At 30.9% G+C, this 20140-nt stretch overlaps 1 protein-coding gene across 4 annotated transcripts in view; it reads left to right on the top strand.

Annotated features, from left to right (window-relative positions):
- Positions 1–2058: 2058 nt before the first annotated feature.
- The window catches only part of ari-2 (E3 ubiquitin-protein ligase ari-2), a 65158-nt gene continuing 47076 nt past the window's right edge, over positions 2059–20140 (top strand). The window contains exons 1-5 of one of the 4 annotated variants that reach the window (XM_085813340.1): positions 2061–2528; positions 4869–5047; positions 7728–7931; positions 9647–9790; positions 14624–14774. In XM_085813340.1, the coding sequence (XP_085669466.1) occupies positions 7728–7931; positions 9647–9790; positions 14624–14774 (499 nt within the window). In that variant the 5' untranslated portion in view covers positions 2061–2528; positions 4869–5047. Of the gene's footprint in view, positions 2529–4868; positions 5048–7727; positions 7932–9646; positions 9791–14623; positions 14775–20140 lie in introns of all 4 variants that reach the window. The other 3 variants (XM_085813341.1, XM_085813342.1, XM_085813339.1) reach the window with 3 other exon arrangements.

Genomic DNA, 20140 nt, shown 5'->3' with positions numbered 1-20140 from the left:
TATGTCAATAAAATGCCACCCAGATGGGAAAATGGTTAATGATGCTAACTGCTGTAACAAAGGTTCCAGTTTCAAATCCTAGGAAAGACATGAATGTTTGTAATCGTTTTGAATGCACCTGCACACAAAGGCACACTCAAAGTACATGGTAAGCTGAAGTCTTATCGAGAGGTTGATGTTGGAGACCCTCGGACTGCAACCTAGGATGCTGTCCCTCCAAACTCTATCCGGGAGAGAAACTTAGCAGTTAGCAACTGCCTAACTGTATGCACAGGTGCCAGCTTTGTTTCAGCCTGTACTTGTGTCAATAAGATGTTGCAGTAAGTAATTCTGAAGAAGGCATGGATTATTGTAAGCATATAGTGATTGTGTAGTAAGGGTACACTCAACACACACAGCAAGGATAAATCTCCTTAAGAAGTTGGTGAACGAAAGACCCTCGGAATTCCATTCACGGTGAAGCTCAGCAATTAGCAAGACCCCGCAATGCTTAATATGCCTACTTGGATGCAAAGTGCCAGTCTTGCTTCAACCTGTGTTAATAAGGTACTGCATTTTCTTACTGGAATATGAATTTTCAATCATCTTTTATTTGAGGAAACAGCCACAGTTATGATAAATAATAAAATAAACTTTTTCACCTCAAACTGCTGTGAGAAGCCATCAAAATAAATTATTAGTCTAGGCAGTTGATTTAATACGATTAAAAACTATAGTCTTATGTGATAAAGATACTGTATATATATATTTATTATGATAAGAGTATATGTACTTATGCACATGTAAGTATTTATTTATAATAAGAGTTATGTATTTTATGTATATATTTAGTTATATATGTATTTATATGATATGAGTTATGCATTTTGTGTACAAAATAAAATTTTTCAACTCAAGTTGCTGCGAGAAGCCATCAAAATACATTATTAGTCGCGGCAGTTGATTTATTAAAATTAAGAACAATAGTTTATGTGATAAAAGTACAGTACATATATATATATATATATTCATTAATACTACACATTCAGCTTTTGTGATAACAGTTATGTATACATTATTGCAGTAAATGGAGAAATCAATAAAAGTATCTCATTTACATTTCATACATTCAGTTTTTTTTCTGAAAGTACTATGAACTCAGAAAAAATTTACATTTATATTTTATTAGTATATTTATTGAAGTGCATATATGAAACTAAGCAGTTCAAAGGTTCACTTTTGGAATAATTTATTAATATTTATTAAATGATTAAAATGTCTTACAGATGATAATATATACAAAGCGTTCTGAAGAACAACGGTGTAGACTTATTCCTTACCAACCACGGGGCGAACCAACATCAATAAAAAGAAATTGAAAGGAAATCCATAAATTTATCAAAAAGCAGCAGTTAACACTTTTAAAATCTTAAATACGATGAGGAAGTTCATTTATGAAGACTTTATTTATAAAAAATGAGGAAGTTTATTTATGGTTCACACGTGAACGCACTGTCATTTTGAATGAAACGTTTTCAGATAATCTTGAAATACTACTTGAAGATTTCCCAGACAGTCTGTTTCCAAATTCCATATTCATTTCATTTAGATGAATTATAGCCGATTTATAATTTCTAGCTTTGCAAACGCAAAAATACGATTTATTTGCACGTAATTTCTCATATCAATCACGCTTCGCATCACACCGTAATACGAAACTGGCGGAAAAATGAGACTCTTTTGGCGCAATATATGGCGAAATTTCGTACAAGGGGAAAGCAAGGATCAAGTCTGTATTTAATGTGACCGCTGCGCTTTATCCCAGTCAAGGAGGTTCTCCTTGATCCCAGTGCACTATTTAGAGGACGAACCAGATTTCTTATATAAAAATATAAAAAATTTTCTAAGTTTGTTATATTTGGTTTTTTTAGGTTTATTTAACCTTAGAAAATATCATTCTTTTCAAATTTGGACAAAATAAATAAATTGGGATAAAATGGGTTAACTAAACTTTTTTTCCATTCTGCTAATATTAGGTATCACTTCCGGCATCGTAATTTTTAATGCATTGGCAACAGAGTTCTCATTGTCACCGTCCATTACATGTGAAATGTTTGAATATGTTGTGGATGTTTTAATTTTGAAATTAGGTTCTTTGTTCTGATTATTAAAGAATGATGCTAGTAATACCGAAGGCTTTCAGTGAAGATACGTTAACAGTTTAGGGTTTAGTATTAGTACGTGTGTAAATATTAGCAATAAAATATGCGTAAAGGAAATCATTCATGAGACGTTTGTGTGTAAATTCCAAATACGCATTCTGCTGGAAATTAAATTTTTAATTTATTGGTATTTATATTATTTTTTGTCTATTGACTACTTTTATGAGAGGCTACGTTTACTGCTAGGTTTTTATTATTAGAGTAGTTGTATGGCTGTGAGTTTCCGAACTTGAGTTAAGTGTTTTCTACAGCTATTTTTTAGTACTTATTTGCAGTTTTTGTGCTGATAAGTTTGTGCATTTCAACATTCTGTAGTTATTATTTACGGTATGTATAATATTTAGATTTTGTTCTAGATATCTGTGTATCTGTTTTCATATGCCTTAGATAAATTAGTAGTGTATATTGGGATATTCAGCAATTTCCATCGTTCCCCTTTTAATAGAATGCTTAATGAAGGGAAGTAATTCTGCTTAGATTGTAAATAAAAATAAGTAACTAGCGTGCACAATTTAATAATTTTGTTACGTATGTGTCTGGTTAAGTATTAAAAGAGGAAAAGATATGAAATTTTTAAATTGTTCACATGTAAAATTTATAAAGTTAAAATATGAAATAGCAATTTATGAAATAATGAAGCATTTATGACCTTAAGTAATCAAAATTTACAAAAAAAGAAAAATGTATTTTTAACTAAACAGTTATCTCATCAACTTTATGGCTTCAGTATTTCAACTAGAGAACAACTTGTCACAAACCAATACTTTCTCCCACTAAATACAACAACCCTATTACATTCCATCACTGAGTACATTTACAGCCATATCATTTCAAATTTTGTGAATAGGTAGGTTAATTTTGATTTCCTTTCTGGCATCAATTTACACCTAAATTTGTATTTAAATACATACTTTTGATTTTGCATTTAAATCTAAAAGAATGTATTAATTTGTACATATCTATTGTTTTCAAATATCTTCTTTTGTACATATTTTAATATTTAAAATTAATTTGTACGAGTCTCATTAGTGTTTTATTATTTTTACTATACCGTGAAAGTGTTGAGGAATGCTTTTTCAAAAGTGAGGGTCTCGCTTAATTCATTTCTTAAGAAGTACTTTAAAATAAAAAGAAAATCTATTTTTTTGGTTTTGTGTATAACAAGTATTTTAGTTCAAGAAGAATAATTATCTTTCTCTTCTTTGAATTTTGTTTGTAGCTTATGATTTAACTCTAGCAATATAACTAATTAGTTCCTGGTAAAATCCTAGTATACGGTGCAGCCTTGGCCCGACTTTGAAAATTATCGCACCAAAAATGATCCAAAGAACGTCTATATATATATATATATATACTATATACTATGTGTGTATATACATAGCATATATACTATATACATAGTATATACTATGTTTAAATATATATACATAGTATATACTATGTTTAACTATATATTTTCTTTGAATGACCTGTTAACTACTCATCGCAATGTCTGGTTTTTACTGCTCATCATAAAGTCGCCAAAAGTAGCCAAATCCCGTGTGCACCGGATACTAGGATTAAACCAGTTCCTTACTTGAAAAAAAGGCAAAACACTTTCACTTGACTTGGTTATTGTTATTTGATAGTGGATTGGTTTGTTTTCCTTGACATGTCAGTTAATCTACTGTCAATAACAATGGCTACTTTTTTAGTACTTTAAATTTTACATTTTAATATTACTCTTTATAATTTTTCTGATTTAAAATAATATTTCTATACAGCCTATTAAAATATTTTTACTACAATAGAAATCTAAATTACTTACTTGAAATACTGACTCAAATTTATTCCAATAATTAAATTTGTTTCTTGGAGGTGATATATAAAAAAACTTTTCTAATAATAAGTTATTGATTTATTACTTGGCTGCTTTAGTGCAAGTATTCAGCTTTTTAAATTACTCATTTACTTAGAATTTTCATTATACACACACACACATATATATAATAACAAAACAATTTTTTTTAAATAAAATATAAGTTTGCCTAGTATTTTCGCACATTAAGCTGCTGAAAAATTATCAGTAAAGACATAAAGTAAGAAATTTAGAACTAATTTTTCACAAAGACCAAAATTGAAATTCATAATTAATAAATTTCAAATAATCCTATAAATGCTACAAAAATTTTAAAAATGTTAAAACCAAAACTTTTCAAACAAGCAATACTCTAATTAAAAAAATTAATGAAATGTGAAGAAAAATGAATAAAATAGAAGAGAAATTCTATCAACTTCAATGCCACTTCGTTGGGAGAAGTAACACTGAAATCAATTGAAATTTCCCATCTACAAAAATCATTGCTTTTCTGTATCCAGAATTAGCCGATGAACCATTTCAATGTATTTATTATAATAATTTACCCGACAATTTTCTCTCTTCATATCTAATGATCTGATGTAGATGATTTGTTGATTCTCAGCTGTGTGTGTAGAATGACAAAGCTGTGACAGAGCTTGAGCATTAGAAGATGCATCTGATGACACAACAGTGGAGAAGAAAAACTTAAGTAGAAGTGGCATTGATTCATACATAGTTCTATTCTTATAATTAAAACAGATTCACATATCACCAATATAGGTGCTCTATGCACCCATACAATTTTGAAATTTTAACATCTTTTTTAGATAAAGGACAATGGTGGGTAAGAAAACTATATGTGGCTAACAGAAGCAAGACAAAGCAGGCAAAAAAGGATGTGGACTTTGTAGCAGTACAGTCAAAAGTCGTTAATCCGGACTCGTCGGGACTTCGGCGATTCCGGATTATCGATTTTTCCGGATTAAAGATCATCAGTTTAAATCTCGTAAGATGGCATGCTGAAATTCTAAAATTAAAAATATGAAACCGTAATTTATGAAATAAAAAACAATTATGATCTAAAGGGTATCAAAATTTGCAAAAAGAAAAAGCTTAATATTTATTTCTTTACTTTATTAAACATTTCTTTCAATGTAAGTTGTTTAAGTTTTGCTTTGTTTCATGTGATAATACTTTCTCCTTAATTCTATTAAACACATAATTTCTTGTTCAGTTACAAAGTTCCGCTGTTCAAGTCCTATAATTGCTGTGTCAAGAACACCGACTAATTTGTCAATCGAAATTTTTTCGTTTTCAATAACCTCTGTTACTTTTCTTCGCTATCGGAAGCGAATTATAATGACGAGGAACTTATTTTAAATCATATCAAAGACGGAGCATATCGAGATGAAATACTACATTTGGTAAGGAATTATAAGCCAAATAAAATAAAAACATCTGCACTGAAGATAAGGATAGTGCTGACAAATCAACTTACAATTCATTACGCGCCCGCCGCGGCGTTCCCCCCCGCCGAGCAGCGTGAAATTGATAAACAGATTTCGGATTTCAAAACATACTTTCGCTTTAGATCCTTTACATATTAACAAATATATATCGGAAATTCTATTTGATATAATCAAAAGTTTAAGCTTGCTTTTATAAAATTGCTCTTACAGTCTGCAAAAAATAATAAGCCGGATCCAATTCGAAAATTAAGGAACAACGCAATCATCAACATTAACTGAAATAGATAATTTTAGCTTATACGTCCATTATACATAAAACGCGCACGCAAAAACGTATTCTGCACTTGCGCACACTCATATGCGCTGTCGTAAAAGGTCTTATGCGCACGCGTAAACGCCTATGCGCATGTGTCAACGCAGCGCATGCGCAGAAAGTTTTTAGTTTTGAGGTCCGGATTATAGATCATTCCGAATTATGGGTGTCCGAATTAACGACTTTTGACTGTAGTATATTTTATCTTAGAAATTTCTTTATTCTTGTTGGCTGTGAGCTATACCGCATTGCCATGATTACATAAAGAAATGAATTTTGAAAAATGTAGTTTTGAGAAAGTTATTACTATTTTTAGTAATAACTTTCTCAAAAGAGAGAAAGTTCCTGAAATTAAAAGAGGGAATTAAGAGTCTGTTGCTAATTTAAAGTATAATTTATAGTTGCATGTTTTCATTAAAATATGGTAATTTTGAATATTGCATAAATGAGAGGATCACATAAATGAGAGGATATTGCATAAATGAGAGGATCGCAACATAGTTAGGTCTAAAACATAGCTATTAAATGATGAGATACGTAATCTGCATCCTAATTATTTGGAGAGACCCTCAGTATGTAAATTCACAAAAAGAAATAAGGGCGGCAGCTTTTACCAAAAGAATGCATTAGTTTATTTGTGAACTTTTTATGATATATCATTTTTGGTTCTGTGATGCCCCCAATACAGTTTGTATATAGCAGTTTATATCTTAACAGTGAACAAAGCGGAGCACTGTGAAGCATGTTTGTTAGCTACAAAAGCAAAGCAGAAAAAAAAAAGGCATGTACAATTAGTAGCAGCGTATTTATAATAAAAATTTATTTAACCTGATCGGCTGAAATTTCATCGCAATGTGGGCATGATTATATAAACAAATTAATTTTCAGATGATGCATTTAAGATTCAAAGAGAAGACGGAAACTTATTAAAAGGGCCCACTACCAAATTAAGTTACTAATTGTTATTAATTTACTTATTTTTATGATATATCAGTTCATAATTTTCATTTTGAATTCTTTTACATTAATTGTGTTTGAGGAAAATAATAAATTGGTTTTTATTTTCTTGAATTGATAGTAAATATAGCTCCTACGCAAATAGAAAATCGTGCTGATAGTACAGAAGTTGTGATGGCATTGTATGTAGCCCTCAGAAAGTTTTACAAAATTTATTATTCCTAAAGAGCATTAGGCCATGAATTATCAGGGTAAAATATAAACTTGTAATGTGGCGCCATTTACTGTCAAACTTGTTAGTGCAAAATCTAATGAGATCGCAGACCACCCTAACAAGTGCACGAAAGGAATGACTATTTTGTTAAATCCAAAAAAGATACAAAAGATAAAAGCAAATGTAAAACTGATTTCAACAAATTAATTTCATATTACACAGCAGGTATAAAACTACTAAAAATGTTTGCATTCTTTAGCGTGGTTTTCATTGTATAAATTTAATGAGATAGGAATCTAGATAATTGCAACCAGTGTAATGTTTATGTAAGGTTTATCATTCTATGCATGACATCTCGTATTAGGATTTATAAAGTTGTATTTACAATGTTGTTAAGTTGCAGGGGTTCATATGCAATAGCTGCTTGTTCATTCACTTAAGAACTGAAAATCTAGGCCAGAAAATTCCAAGATTGATGTTAATTTTTTTTTTTTTGCTTATTTGCAATATTGTGCAGCAATTCATGAGAAAATATACAACATTTAATGATTTGGACATTTGTCAGTTGACATTGTTCTAACAGAAAAACACCTGAAATTTTAGTTATCTTTAATTAAAAATTATTATTTTTGTAAATTGTTTTTCTTGGGAGTTAGCATTAAAATCTTGATTAAATATTACTACAAATCACTTAAAAAGCTGTACTATATATAATTTTTCTTTCATTAAATAGATGTCTGCTGGAAATTCTGATGTTGAGATGGATGAAGGGAGTGATGATGGAGGATATTCTGATTATTACAATTCATCAGATGATATGGAACCAACAGATCCTAGAAAGTCTGATCCTGAATATTTTGAATTTAGATGTCTTACTATTGAAGATGTAGGAAGGCTTTTGAATGAGTATGTCGAAACTCTGTGTGCCAGTCTGCCGGTAAGAAAAGAACAGATATATTGTTTCTTGTATTTTCTCCCCTCCCTGTATGAAATAGTGAATGATTTAAAATATTAAACAAAAAATCTATGTAATGTTTTAAGTAACTATTATTCTTGAAATTTATTTAAAGTTGAGATATATTTAAGTTTTTTTATACATTTATGTAAAATTATGGGTAAGAAAAGAAGGTGCTCATCTCTTATATATTCTGGATATATATTCTTGGCGACAAGTACCAAGGAAAAAATAGACAACAAAAATAATTCAGAAAAGCTCAGATTTTTTCTGAGGAATTACATGCTAGGCAGAAGAAGCAATGGAAAAGTTCTTTTAAAGTTTATATTTTTGCTATTTCATGTAATTGTACAAAATCGAAAAATCATGCTATATGGTTACAAGTTGGCAACATAAGATTTTCAAATATGTTTTGAGGTAATCTATGGCATGTAATTGATACGCCGGGATATCTGGAAACATTTTAATACAAAAGTCTCGTCAATGAAGCCTAGCAGTTAGTGACTTAACAAGGACATAATTCACCTTGGAGGTAATTATGGCCAAACTGGATTGCAGACAAAAGCATTTGAGCACCCACACTTAGGATGTGTTTTATTATCTATCTCTAGGCGAAACCGTGGATTAGGAAGTTAACAATGAACGCATGTTAAAGGTGCTAGAGGACCATAAAAGTCTATATGATATGAGCTGAACAAGAAAGAACTACAGCAGATTCAGAAGCATTAACAAAATAAGATTGTAGATATGTCTTCAGAGAAAGAAAAATGATCCTAGTTCTCTGGTTTGCAAAGTGGAGTAAGATAAAAAGTTTTCGCAAAATGACATCACCCTACAAAGTAAAGTTACAGTATAAATATTTACAATGACATTAGGTCTCAGTTTCGAAACATTTTAAAATATAGGTACAACAAATTAACATTAAGACAGATTTTGAGTGAAACAGAGGCCCTGTGATTCTCAACCAGAGTTGAGTCATGGTTAGAGACAAAGATTGTATTCATAAAATTTAATGAATTTGTCAGCCAACTCAGTGACATTTTTTTTTCATGCAAAGTAAAATCTCTTCATAGCAGGCTAATTTTTTTATTCTTTACTTTATAGCTAGAGCACATTTATCATAGCTTATGTTGTACAACATTTGTAATCTTTTTTGAGTTTGGCTAAATCTTTCTGTCCAGCCTACAGTTATATGATTTTCACGTGAATCTGGATCTGAGGTGCCTGTCAGCATCTTGAGTAGTGATTTGCTTGTGCAATTCCATAATTTCATGGATTGTGAGCTTTTTGTGATGTGAATCTTACAGTTTACTATTATGTTATTATGTTAGTGCTATCAGACCAAATCTAATTGCTTGGCAGTACTAATAATTTTTGTTACATGAATGATTTAATCATTTCTGGCAATGTTTTCCTTATGCTTTTAAAGAATGAACAACTTTTCTTCCAGGTACCGTTATTGATATTTTTAGAAATTTCATTCAAGATTTTTCAGTGAAAATAAAGAATGGCATAACTTTGCATTAGTCAGGATATTACTGTATTTCAAAAATGTTAAGTGCTCATATAAAATTTAACACCACTTAAATGTGATAATATTTATTTATACTATATTAAAAATGGAAACTGGAGAATTTTTCACACTGGTTAATAGTAAAGCTGTGAATTCCACTTTAACTCTTTTTGTTATTTTACAGGTGAAACCGTCTCTTGCTAAGCTACTTTTGCATATGCATAATTGGTCTACACCTGAAATAATTTCAAATTATAGGCAATGTGCATCAAAGCTTTTGATAAATTCAAGGATAAAACCGGCAAAGCCTCCTGAAGTTGATATTCAGGTAATATCTAATGTGGCTGTAAAATTCTTTATAGGTGTAACTTTAATTTTTGTTTCTGTAAAGTATCAGTGAAACGACTAATATTATTCAGGGTTCGTACGGTACTTAAGAGTCCTTAAAAGTCCTTAAGTTTTTTGGAATTGATTTTTGGTCCTTAAAAGTCCTTAATTTTGACCAAAATCAGCAGAAGGTCCTTAATTTTAATCATCTGAAATTTCTGTCTGTTTTTACGACTGCCATTTTGGGTGTGAATTAGCATTTTGCAGGAATATTTTTGGTGATTCACTGAAAAATATGGCTATTTTTTAATGGGTTCATGAGTTATAATTTGTTCCTGTTTGTAATATAAATAATGGGATACTTGAGTTGCTGAGGAAGAAGTGAAACATGAGCATTTCAAAATTATTTCATTTTTTGTAATGAAGAGGTCTCAAACAACTTTCCGCTTTTGGGGATGTGAATTCTTTTATTGAATGGTTCTAAACTTGGTGATTATCAACATTTTGGCGATTTTATGATCGGTTTCTATAGAAAATTTCTAATTCTGATATCTGGGAATTTTTTATGCTTTTTTAGAACTTTCTAACATTGATAAATTTTATTAAAGTAATGGTAATATACTGGAATTATATTTAAGAAATAACATTAAAATAAGGAATTTTTATTCTTCACTGTCATATTATAAAGTTCCATTTTGGCCACATATACAATTTTTTGAATCTGAAAAATAAGCAAGGAATAATGCTATAAAGCACAGTTTACGAAACAGTTTTTAGCAAAAGCAAAATAGCTATGTAAATTAAAAATGTCTTTTTAATTTTTTCATGGTAAGAATTTTTCTCATTTCTCAGAATGATCAGAATTCTCAGAATATGCATCAGTTTTCTCTATAAAATTAATTTCACACTTTTTTCCTCCGATTTTTTCTAAAAACACTTCTGGATTTTTGCTGTTGCAGAATTGGTAGGGTTAATTTTTCTTTAGGATTTTAGACATTAAAGCTTGGAAAGTTTAGAAAGATTTCAAGGCAAATTTATAGACCCACGATTCTAAAAGATTCCAGAAAAATGTGATAAAATGAAAAATGTCTCCATGGCAGTAACACGCAGTTTCTTACATTTTGGAGAACATCTGGAAGAACAATGAAAACATAATAGTTGAATGTTTTACTTCTGATTCTAGAATTGCTTTTTTAACATTTTTGTCTTCCCTTTATTTTCTCTACTTTTCACCGGATACAAGCGTGGAAAATATCAAAAGTACTAATCATATCATATGGACTGGCATTATAGAAAGGAATTCTTTTATTAATAAAGATATTGAGAATTTAAAATTTAAAAGATTCATCTAATATGTCTTAATGCATCACACACTGGGCTGGCACTAGGCATTTTCCCATCTGATGCCGTCTCTGTGGATTGTAAATTCTGCTGCCTGGTGCCTTTCTAAATTCTGCTTCCAATGCCTGTTCTAAATTCCAAACGTTTTACCATTTCTAGACTTTATTGCTCAGTGTGTCACTAAATTTAAAAATTATGCCACACCAGCACTGTGACCAGATCTTACCATATGTATTTCATATTTCTTCTGAATCTTCGTATGACTAAAAAAATAAAATTAGCAGCTTTTTCCATACATTCTAAATGCATTTAGTCTTTTAGAATAACAGAAGTCTTTAATTAAATCCCAAAAATTTAAAGTGAAAAGGAAATGTGTTGAAAAAGAAAACTAAATATGTAAAGTGAAAGAAAATTATTCTTCAAAGATATGTAGAGTTATTATGTAAATTACCCAGTTTACAGTTTCAGACTTTACTATAATTTCCCATTTCTCATCAGAATGCAAATCACTTAGACAGTTTTTAAACTGAGTTTTTTGGAGTGTAAGACGAATGTTTCTGAACTCCACTTGCTCCCTGCATCAGTTCCTGTCAGCTCTGATGATTTGTAATTATTAGTCTTTCCATTATTGCTGCTGACATTTGAGTTTGTTATGACAATAGAGTTACTGAACCAGATTAAATTGAAGTTAAGAGTTACTGAACTAGATTAAATTAAAATTAAGTTGTATAGTTTTTGACCACTAGTCCATATTTTTAGTTTGAATTTCACTCTTCTTGTTTAATTATATCACCACAAACTGTATTTTATTTTGTTAGCATAAGAACATGCCTATATGTTCCAAGTTCTTTTTGAATAAGAATCTTATTTAAACCTTTATTTAAATTTATTATTTGATTTATAGTTACTTTCAGACATAGAGATAATTTGTTTCACGTCTGTCGGGGGAGGGGTCGGACTATTTAACTTTTACCAGATCAATTAAACCCTCATAGGTAGTACATTGTAAAGAGTTTGGCAGTTAGGAGATAAAACGCGCAGAAACCAAAGAGAACATTGTTTTGCATATTGAGACAAATTTCTAATTGTTAGAAAACATGCTTAAGGAGAAAGAAATCGATATAAATTAGCCAAAATGTCTGGGCAGGCCTTCAAATTAAAAAGACGCATAATTATTTTGTTGAGTTTTATGTTTTGTAGCTTTAATGTGTAATTATCCTAATATTGTTTAAAAATCAGTGTCATAAATTGCATGTATTTTAAACTATGAAATTTTATGAGATTGTGATATTAATAGGGTTTTTTAACAAATATTATTAAAAAATAAATGTAATTTAATAGTGGCCACGTAAATCCATAATGACTAAGGTTATCTAAGACCTAATTTAATTATAACTAAATGTATAACTAAATGCATTCCCTTAAAAATGATCTCTCTATATTAAAGCAAGTTATTGCCTTTCATTAACACGCTGAGCCACTTTCGGTCCCTGGGGACCGGCACCAGAATTTTCGTTTGGCTGGCGTCGGTCCGCGGGACCGAAAGTCTTAAAGTTAAGAAATAAGTACAGTCTCAATGAAATGTGATCAAATGTAGTTTTAATGAAATTTATTGAAACATTCTAAACAAAAATACGGCTTAGCTTTACACATATTACAATACGAAACAACTATTTAGGTAACATTTTGGGCTATCTTGCATCCAAATAGTTTTGAATTGTCATCATAACATTTTGAACGATACTTTTGGACTTTATGTGCGTCTCCTTCCTTTTTGTATACTTTATGACTAATTTAAGTTGGCAATATTGCACCACTTGATCGCTTGCTGCCGGCTGAACGGAAAGGACAGCAAATTCGGCGCCGGGCTCAACGTGTTAACCTTTACCGTGGTCAACACAAAAATATAAAAATTCATGTGAAACTTATTCTTTGCATCTAATGAGACTTAATGCAAAACAACTTATCACCACTAATGCTTTAGTGGCTTAACCTTAAAGTATATTAACTAAGTTACAACCCCTGGAACTCTACACGAAGCTACGAGGCTAACAGCGTCAGACAGAGGTCAGCTAACTTTCAAAACTTGCTTAGCTGTGCCTACATCAGGCCTTTCAGGTTTGTTCTGATCAGCAGGTTTCTCTATAGGCAAGCAGAAGTGGTGACAACAGCCAGTCTTTTGTTATGAATCATGCTGATTATGATTTTAATGCTTATTTTAACCTATGCTGCTTGACATAAAATCTCTTGCTATTTATTAAACCTCTAGACTGAGCAAGTATGTGACAAAATGAGACATTAAAAAAAAAAAAGCTAACGGTTAGTAAAACGTAACTAAAATGTCACTTATCTTCTTTCAAATATGTCCAGTTATTATAAGTGTAAAATATTTAATGTTACTTGATAAATTTCATAAAATTAATTTTATTTTCAAACTTATTAATAATTATGTTAATTAAGTTATGTTTATTAATAATGTAGCCTACTCACGTTCAGGCATAGATATAATATTGTTGCGTTTTCTTCTTTTTCTGACACCAGTTACGTTATGTTATTAGAATTATGTTATTTTCTTCATACACGTTCGTACGGGGAATCGTAGATTTGGAGTGAATAACGACGACACTCGATGAAGTATCGAAACACACTTTATTTAGCCAATATTAATCAGGACAGCTCCAAAGTCACTTTTTACAGTCGTCGAAGATCTACTATAAACACGCTGGAACAATCAGCGACACACTGTCAGGCAATAACGGTGGAGACAGCTTCCTGCAAAGCACCCAACTCTGTTTTCCGGAGTACAGCTCCCGACTCTGCTTGGTCGTTCTCAGAACTTCACGTACTCTTGATACTCTCCACGCTACAATTCGCGATGTACTCGACGACACGCGAGCACATCTCCCGACTCTTCAGTTCAATCGTTCCCGGAGTTCAAAACGCTCTCTCGACGATACACTAACAGACTCCTTTGGTGCACTCGACGACCCACTCGGCACTCGCTGCCCGGCTGTCAACTCGATCGACTCCTCACGGACTGACTCGCTAGACGAGACACACTGTCAATACTACTACTCTCCACGTACCAGCAGGGTTTATATAGCTTTTGGCTGTTGTTCGAGAACATTCTGGCCTAAATCGGTAAGAATTCGCTCCAGAAGGTTCTCCATCCGTCCATGGTATATTGCCAATTTTCTCGCCAAATGGGCGATTTCTTGCGAAATGTGGCAGCCCTAAAACTGCTTTGCGGGGAAGCCATCTTACCGCGCATGTTCATTTCGTAACAATATTTTAAATTGAATTTACGCAGTTCCCATTTGCTAATAGGTCCTTAATTTTTTTCATTAATGATCCTTAAAAGTACTTAATTTCCATGTGCAGAAATGTGTATGAACCCTGCTATTGTGTGAATTCTGCTAATTCTGAAAGAATACTTCTTTATGTATGCTTCTTGATTTTTATTCATGTACTAATGTAAATTTTTCTGTTACAGCTTATTCGTAATTCTAAAACACTATCCTGTTCTGTTTGCCTTGTAACTACTTCTGTTGAACATTTCCGTGCATTAGCATGTGGCCATTATTTTTGTAAAGAATGTTGGTCTGCTCACTTTGAAATACAAATTTTTCAAGGTATAACTACAAGTAAGTTGATATTACTTTTAATAATTTAAATATTTAATTACATCTGTTTTCTTTCCTTGAGTAAAACAATTTGTCATTTGGTTAACTTATGTTTCATTCTGCAGACATACATATGAAAAAAAAAAAAAGGTAGCATACGTGCATGCTATACGAGAGAAAGTATTTGTGACATGCCTTTGAAGGATTTTGTCCCAGCAAATTGCTTATCCTTTTTTATGCAAAACTCTATTTGTATTTGCTTTGTCTGAAAAACTGGAATAGAAATTTTTATTTTGCATAGTTAAAGTGTGGGTAAATTCTTCTCAAAGGCATAACTATGCGTTTAAAAATTTATTTTGGCTTATTTCCTTGGCACCAAGTGTAACTTAGAGATTGAACACCAGTGATGATCACAACTTAATTAAAAGAAACTAAGTTGCCAGAATAATATCAATGAATGTAAGGTTATTACCATCATTAACTGATAACAAAATCTTCAGTTTTGTCATACTGCCTTAGACTAAATTTCTTTTGCAAATTGAGCAGATTTTCTCCCATATTTTGACGTTTATTTTCAAAAACCTTAACAACTCTGTTGTTTTGCATGTTGTAGTTTCATATATCATATATATATTTAATATATAAATACATGAAGAAACTTAATAAGAGGCAAAAATAAAAAGCAAATATATAATATATGTAATATATATATATATATTTAATATATATATATATATATATATATATATATATATTTAATATATAAATACATAAAGAAAATAAAAGGCAAAAATAAAAAGCAAAATTTTAATATATGAAATATATATATATTTATCAGTAAAGACATAAAGTAAGAAATTTAGAATGTAATTTTTCACAAAGTCCCAAAATTGAAATACTTAAGTAATAAATTTCAAATAATCCTATGAATGCAACAAACAATTTAAAAAATTTTAAAATCGAAACTCTTTAAACGAGCAATACCCCAATTAAAAAAAAATCAATGAAATATAAAGAAAAATGAACATAATAGAAAAACTATCAACTTCCCTTCGTCAGGAGGAGGAACATTGACATCAATTGAAATTTCTCTTCCACAAAAATCCTTGCTTTTCTGTATCTAGAATTAGCCGATGAACTATTTCAGTGTATTTTATTTATAATAGTTCACTAGAAAATTCTGGCCCCTTTCCCAAAGCAAGGAAAAAACGAAGTAAATTCTTAATTAGCACCTCGTACCTTAAATAAAGAGAATTCTATTTAAAAATTTGAAAACGTAGATAAATTTTTATAATGTGCCTACTTTGTTGTATTTTGTGATAAGCACATAAAATTATTCAGTTATTCATACTTAATTTGAAAATAATTTTTATATTTGCTTGTGGAAAATCAAAGAAATTAAAAGTTGAATTTCAGTGAGAATATCATATGCAATTTCTTCATAATTTATAATTACTCGGTTTTTGAATTGGGAACCTTTCACTTCCTGAATAATGGAGTAATTTTGTAATGTAGGTTTTATGCAGCTCTCCTAAAAAATGCAAATTAAATTTTATATGAATATGCTGCCCAAATGGGAAACTGTTTAGTGACTCTGACTGCCATTCCAAAAGGCCTGGGCTCGAATCCCGGAAAAGGCATGGATGTAAATTGTCTGTCCTTTCATGTGAAGTAACAGTGGCTGCATATGAGGTACCTACAATAATAAAATGACCACCCCATGTGGCCTTAGTAGTGGCATTAACCTAAAATGGCTAGTGCCAGCCATAAAACAAAGAAGAAAAGTTTTTAATGAATATTAAGGGATTTCTTAAAATCTTTTTAAATATACTTACAAAAGAGGAGTTATTAAATATACAGTACAAGGTCCTTGTCGGGACTTTGCCGATTCCGGATTTGGGATTTTTCCGGATATTAGGTCAACAGTTTAAATCTAATAAGATGGCACGTAGAAATTATAAAATTAAAAATATGAAATTGTGATTTATGAAATAATGAAGTATTTATGATCTAAAGGGTATCAAAATTTACAAAAAAAAAAAAAAAAAGCTTAATTTTTATTTGTTTACCTTATTAAACATTTCTTTCAATGCAAGTTGTTTAAGTTGCTTCGTTTTTTGTGCTGATACATTCTGTTTAATTCTGTAGACAGACATAATCTCTTGTTTAGTTACATTATTGAAGTCCTGTAACTGGTATTCTGAGAATTCCAACTAACTTGTCAATCAACATTTTTTTGTTTTTAGTAACTTCTGTGTCACTTTCTTCACAATTGGAAATGGTATTTTCTGGATCTAGAACCTTACTACAGATTTCACCATTTATTAATTAATTGATGATTGAGAAGCATTTTCATCACAATGAAAAACTTCTTTTATATCATCTTCATTTATTACCGCTTCTCCACATTTCTTTACAAGATCCGTTAATTGGAAAATTTCACCGCTGTTTTGCGATATCTGAAAACCTCTAAAATTAGCGGCATCATCATCAAATTTAGTATCCTTCACTATATATATGTATTTGGCTATGCATCATGAGCTTGGCAACAAATGACAAGTTGTTCCGTTAAATTCTGTCTTGCGTCTATTGCGCACTGAGACAATTAAGCTTGAATGGTATTAGTATAGTTATTTATTATACTTATATCTAATTCTTGCATATGCTTAAGGCCTATCAGAGTTCTGAATAAATAAATTCCCACATATACTTAAGCCTTATTGAGTGCCAATGCTAGATATCTTACCGACTGATGCAGTTTCCGTGGGTCCTAAATTCTACGGCCATACAAATCCTGGTGCTGGTTCTAGGTTTACTATGTGAATAACAAATCAGTTTTTCTTAATTCAAATAGTCCTAACTGTAATCTTTCGGTCTATGAATATCATCAACAAAATCTATTTTTAGCATATGAAAAAAAAATTTTGATAAATTTTTCCGTGGCAACATTTTTTAGCGCATTTAACTTAAGTCTCTAATCATCGGCAAGCGTAATGTCAACATAAAAGGTTTCCATAATCCTTTATTATTAAATTACTAACATAAAAAAATTGTTTAGGCATAACTACATGAGTCATTACTCAAGTTCTCATGTTTTGATAAACATACGGTGATGAACGGAAAGTATAATAAATAATGATTCTGTCGAAGTATAATGAGGTTGTCGTCAATTAAACAATGTATCTACGAGGAATGTTTCGGTTTGAGATGTGTGCGAAGCAGATACGCAGCTAAGAAGCCAAATTACTGATCGTGCACATTTGTGCTAAAATAATTGTTTCTTCAATAACAAGGCATTTTATTTAGTGTCGAAGTGAAATTAAGAATCGGACTCTCCAGATGTTTTATTATGCGTGGAGGGAGGGGAATTATATGCGCATGCGTAAAGCCTATGAGAAAATGGTGGTGGTGGTTTTGAGGTCCGGATTTTAGATCATTCCGGATAATGGATGTCCGGATTTCGAACTTTGTACTGTATATACATAAGCCGTATTGTGAATGATACATGATAGTTTAGTTGTAATATAATTTTGCAGGTGTACTATAGATTCGGAACATTTTATGAAATTATTTGAATGCGTCCTAATTATCTATAATCCTCACTGAAAAGCTGCCAGATTGTTATTGGCAACTAATTTTTTGCCAAGCCGAGAAGCGTAACAGCCATTTTGAAAATGGTGGTGCTCTAAGAAATTTGTAAAAGAGCAATAAATCGTTAAAATAAAATAAAAAAAAATACTTACCTTTTCAAGATATTGTTATATCTTTTTTTCGTTGCTGTTCTCCCCACATACACAGCAATCCGTTTTTTCTTAAAAAAAAAAAAAAAAAAAAAAAAAAAAATCAGAATTGTGCACAAACTTTGAACATTAAATTTGATTGTTTAAAAGTACAACTTCATGAAATATGAATTTTTGCATTCTCTAACTATTGAACAAAACATATTTTTGAAAAATTTAACACTTTCTTTTTCATCATCTGGCAAGCTCGACAGTAATATCATAATACGTAACTAGGGGGGATGTACTCAATGCAAGAACAAACACTAATTGCAAAAATTACTATTGAATTTAAAGCTGCAAGTATATGTACTTCTGTTGCATATGCATGCGTACCTAAGTTGCTTCATAAATATATTTTTGCTTATTTTGGCATTGTAATTCATTGCCTCATGAATACTTTCCAGTGGCTGGTAATCAGAAAGAGCCTTTTTTTTAAATCAGTAGTGAATCAGTTGTAATTTGGAGAGGTGGATTATAAATTTGTTGACTCTGTTTTCAGTCTATTTAACACGTTGTTGGGCACTTCGCGTCAGTGCGTTATGGCGGGAGTGGGCGATTTTTTTTGAAAAATCCTCGTGAATTTTGTCATTACGTAAAATCACTATAAATTGAAAACTACTTTGAGATTTTTTATAAAACTGATTTTCTTGACTTGGAATGTATTCTTCATCGTTTATGAAAGATACGGCACTTTTTATATAAATGAATATAGAATATATAGTTAAAAATACAAAAAAAGGAAAAATTTGATTTTTATCAATATTTATTACCAAAAGTTTTCAATAAACAAATAACTTTATGAAGCAAATAATGAAGACTGATAATGTTTTATAGTGTGATAGCGCTCAAAACATTTACCTCTATGATAAGGTAAGCTGCAAAATTTACACATAAAACAAGGTTCACTTTGCACTTTTTGAGATGCACACACTCTATGTTATCTTTGCGCAAATTTTTTCTTTCTGGTTTCAACAATTTTTTCTAGAATGTGTTTTTGTATATCCATCGACAATCTTCCGGGTAGATCTTGTTTAAGTGCCCTTTTCCTGATAGTAGATGGTCCTGGCTCTTGATTGTTATCTTCAGTTCATACCGAATCAGTAACCCAATGCAAAGCTCCTTCATATAAAAGTTTCTTATATTTTACTTTGTTGCTTTTTGTTGAATTATATACAACAATGGAATCAAACAATGCACAATTTATCATGTACATTGTTATTCATTTTGTCCATTTCGTCGTCTTTCGCAGTGTTGAATAGTAAGACAAATACTGATCTGCACTGTTGACACCTTTTCATAAATTTGTTATAATCAAGTGATGCATTTGGTTTAGTTATTTTTTGGCGTGTTGTTCTGTCAATATTGTGACTCTTTCGTTTCGGCCGAATGAATAGACGAAATAAGGCCCACTTCTTTTTTTGATTGCCAGATTTGAAGTAAAATATCCCCTTTACGGCAAAAGATTGTCTGTCCTTTTCTGAGATTTGAAACCTCTATTTTTTCTGATGGTTCCACATATCCTATTTTTTTCCAAAAAGGGCTTGAGTGTTATCAACACTATTATAATAATTATCCATATGCAGATAGTGCCAGACAATTGTATAT

The sequence above is a fragment of the Stegodyphus dumicola genome, chromosome 3, assembly GCF_044657685.1.
Source record: "Stegodyphus dumicola isolate Sdum_Otavi_A_Nest chromosome 3, ASM4465768v1".
NCBI lineage: Eukaryota > Metazoa > Arthropoda > Arachnida > Araneae > Eresidae > Stegodyphus > Stegodyphus dumicola.
Note: the sequence above shows the minus strand (reverse complement) of the source record. Positions and strands in the feature narration are given on the sequence as shown.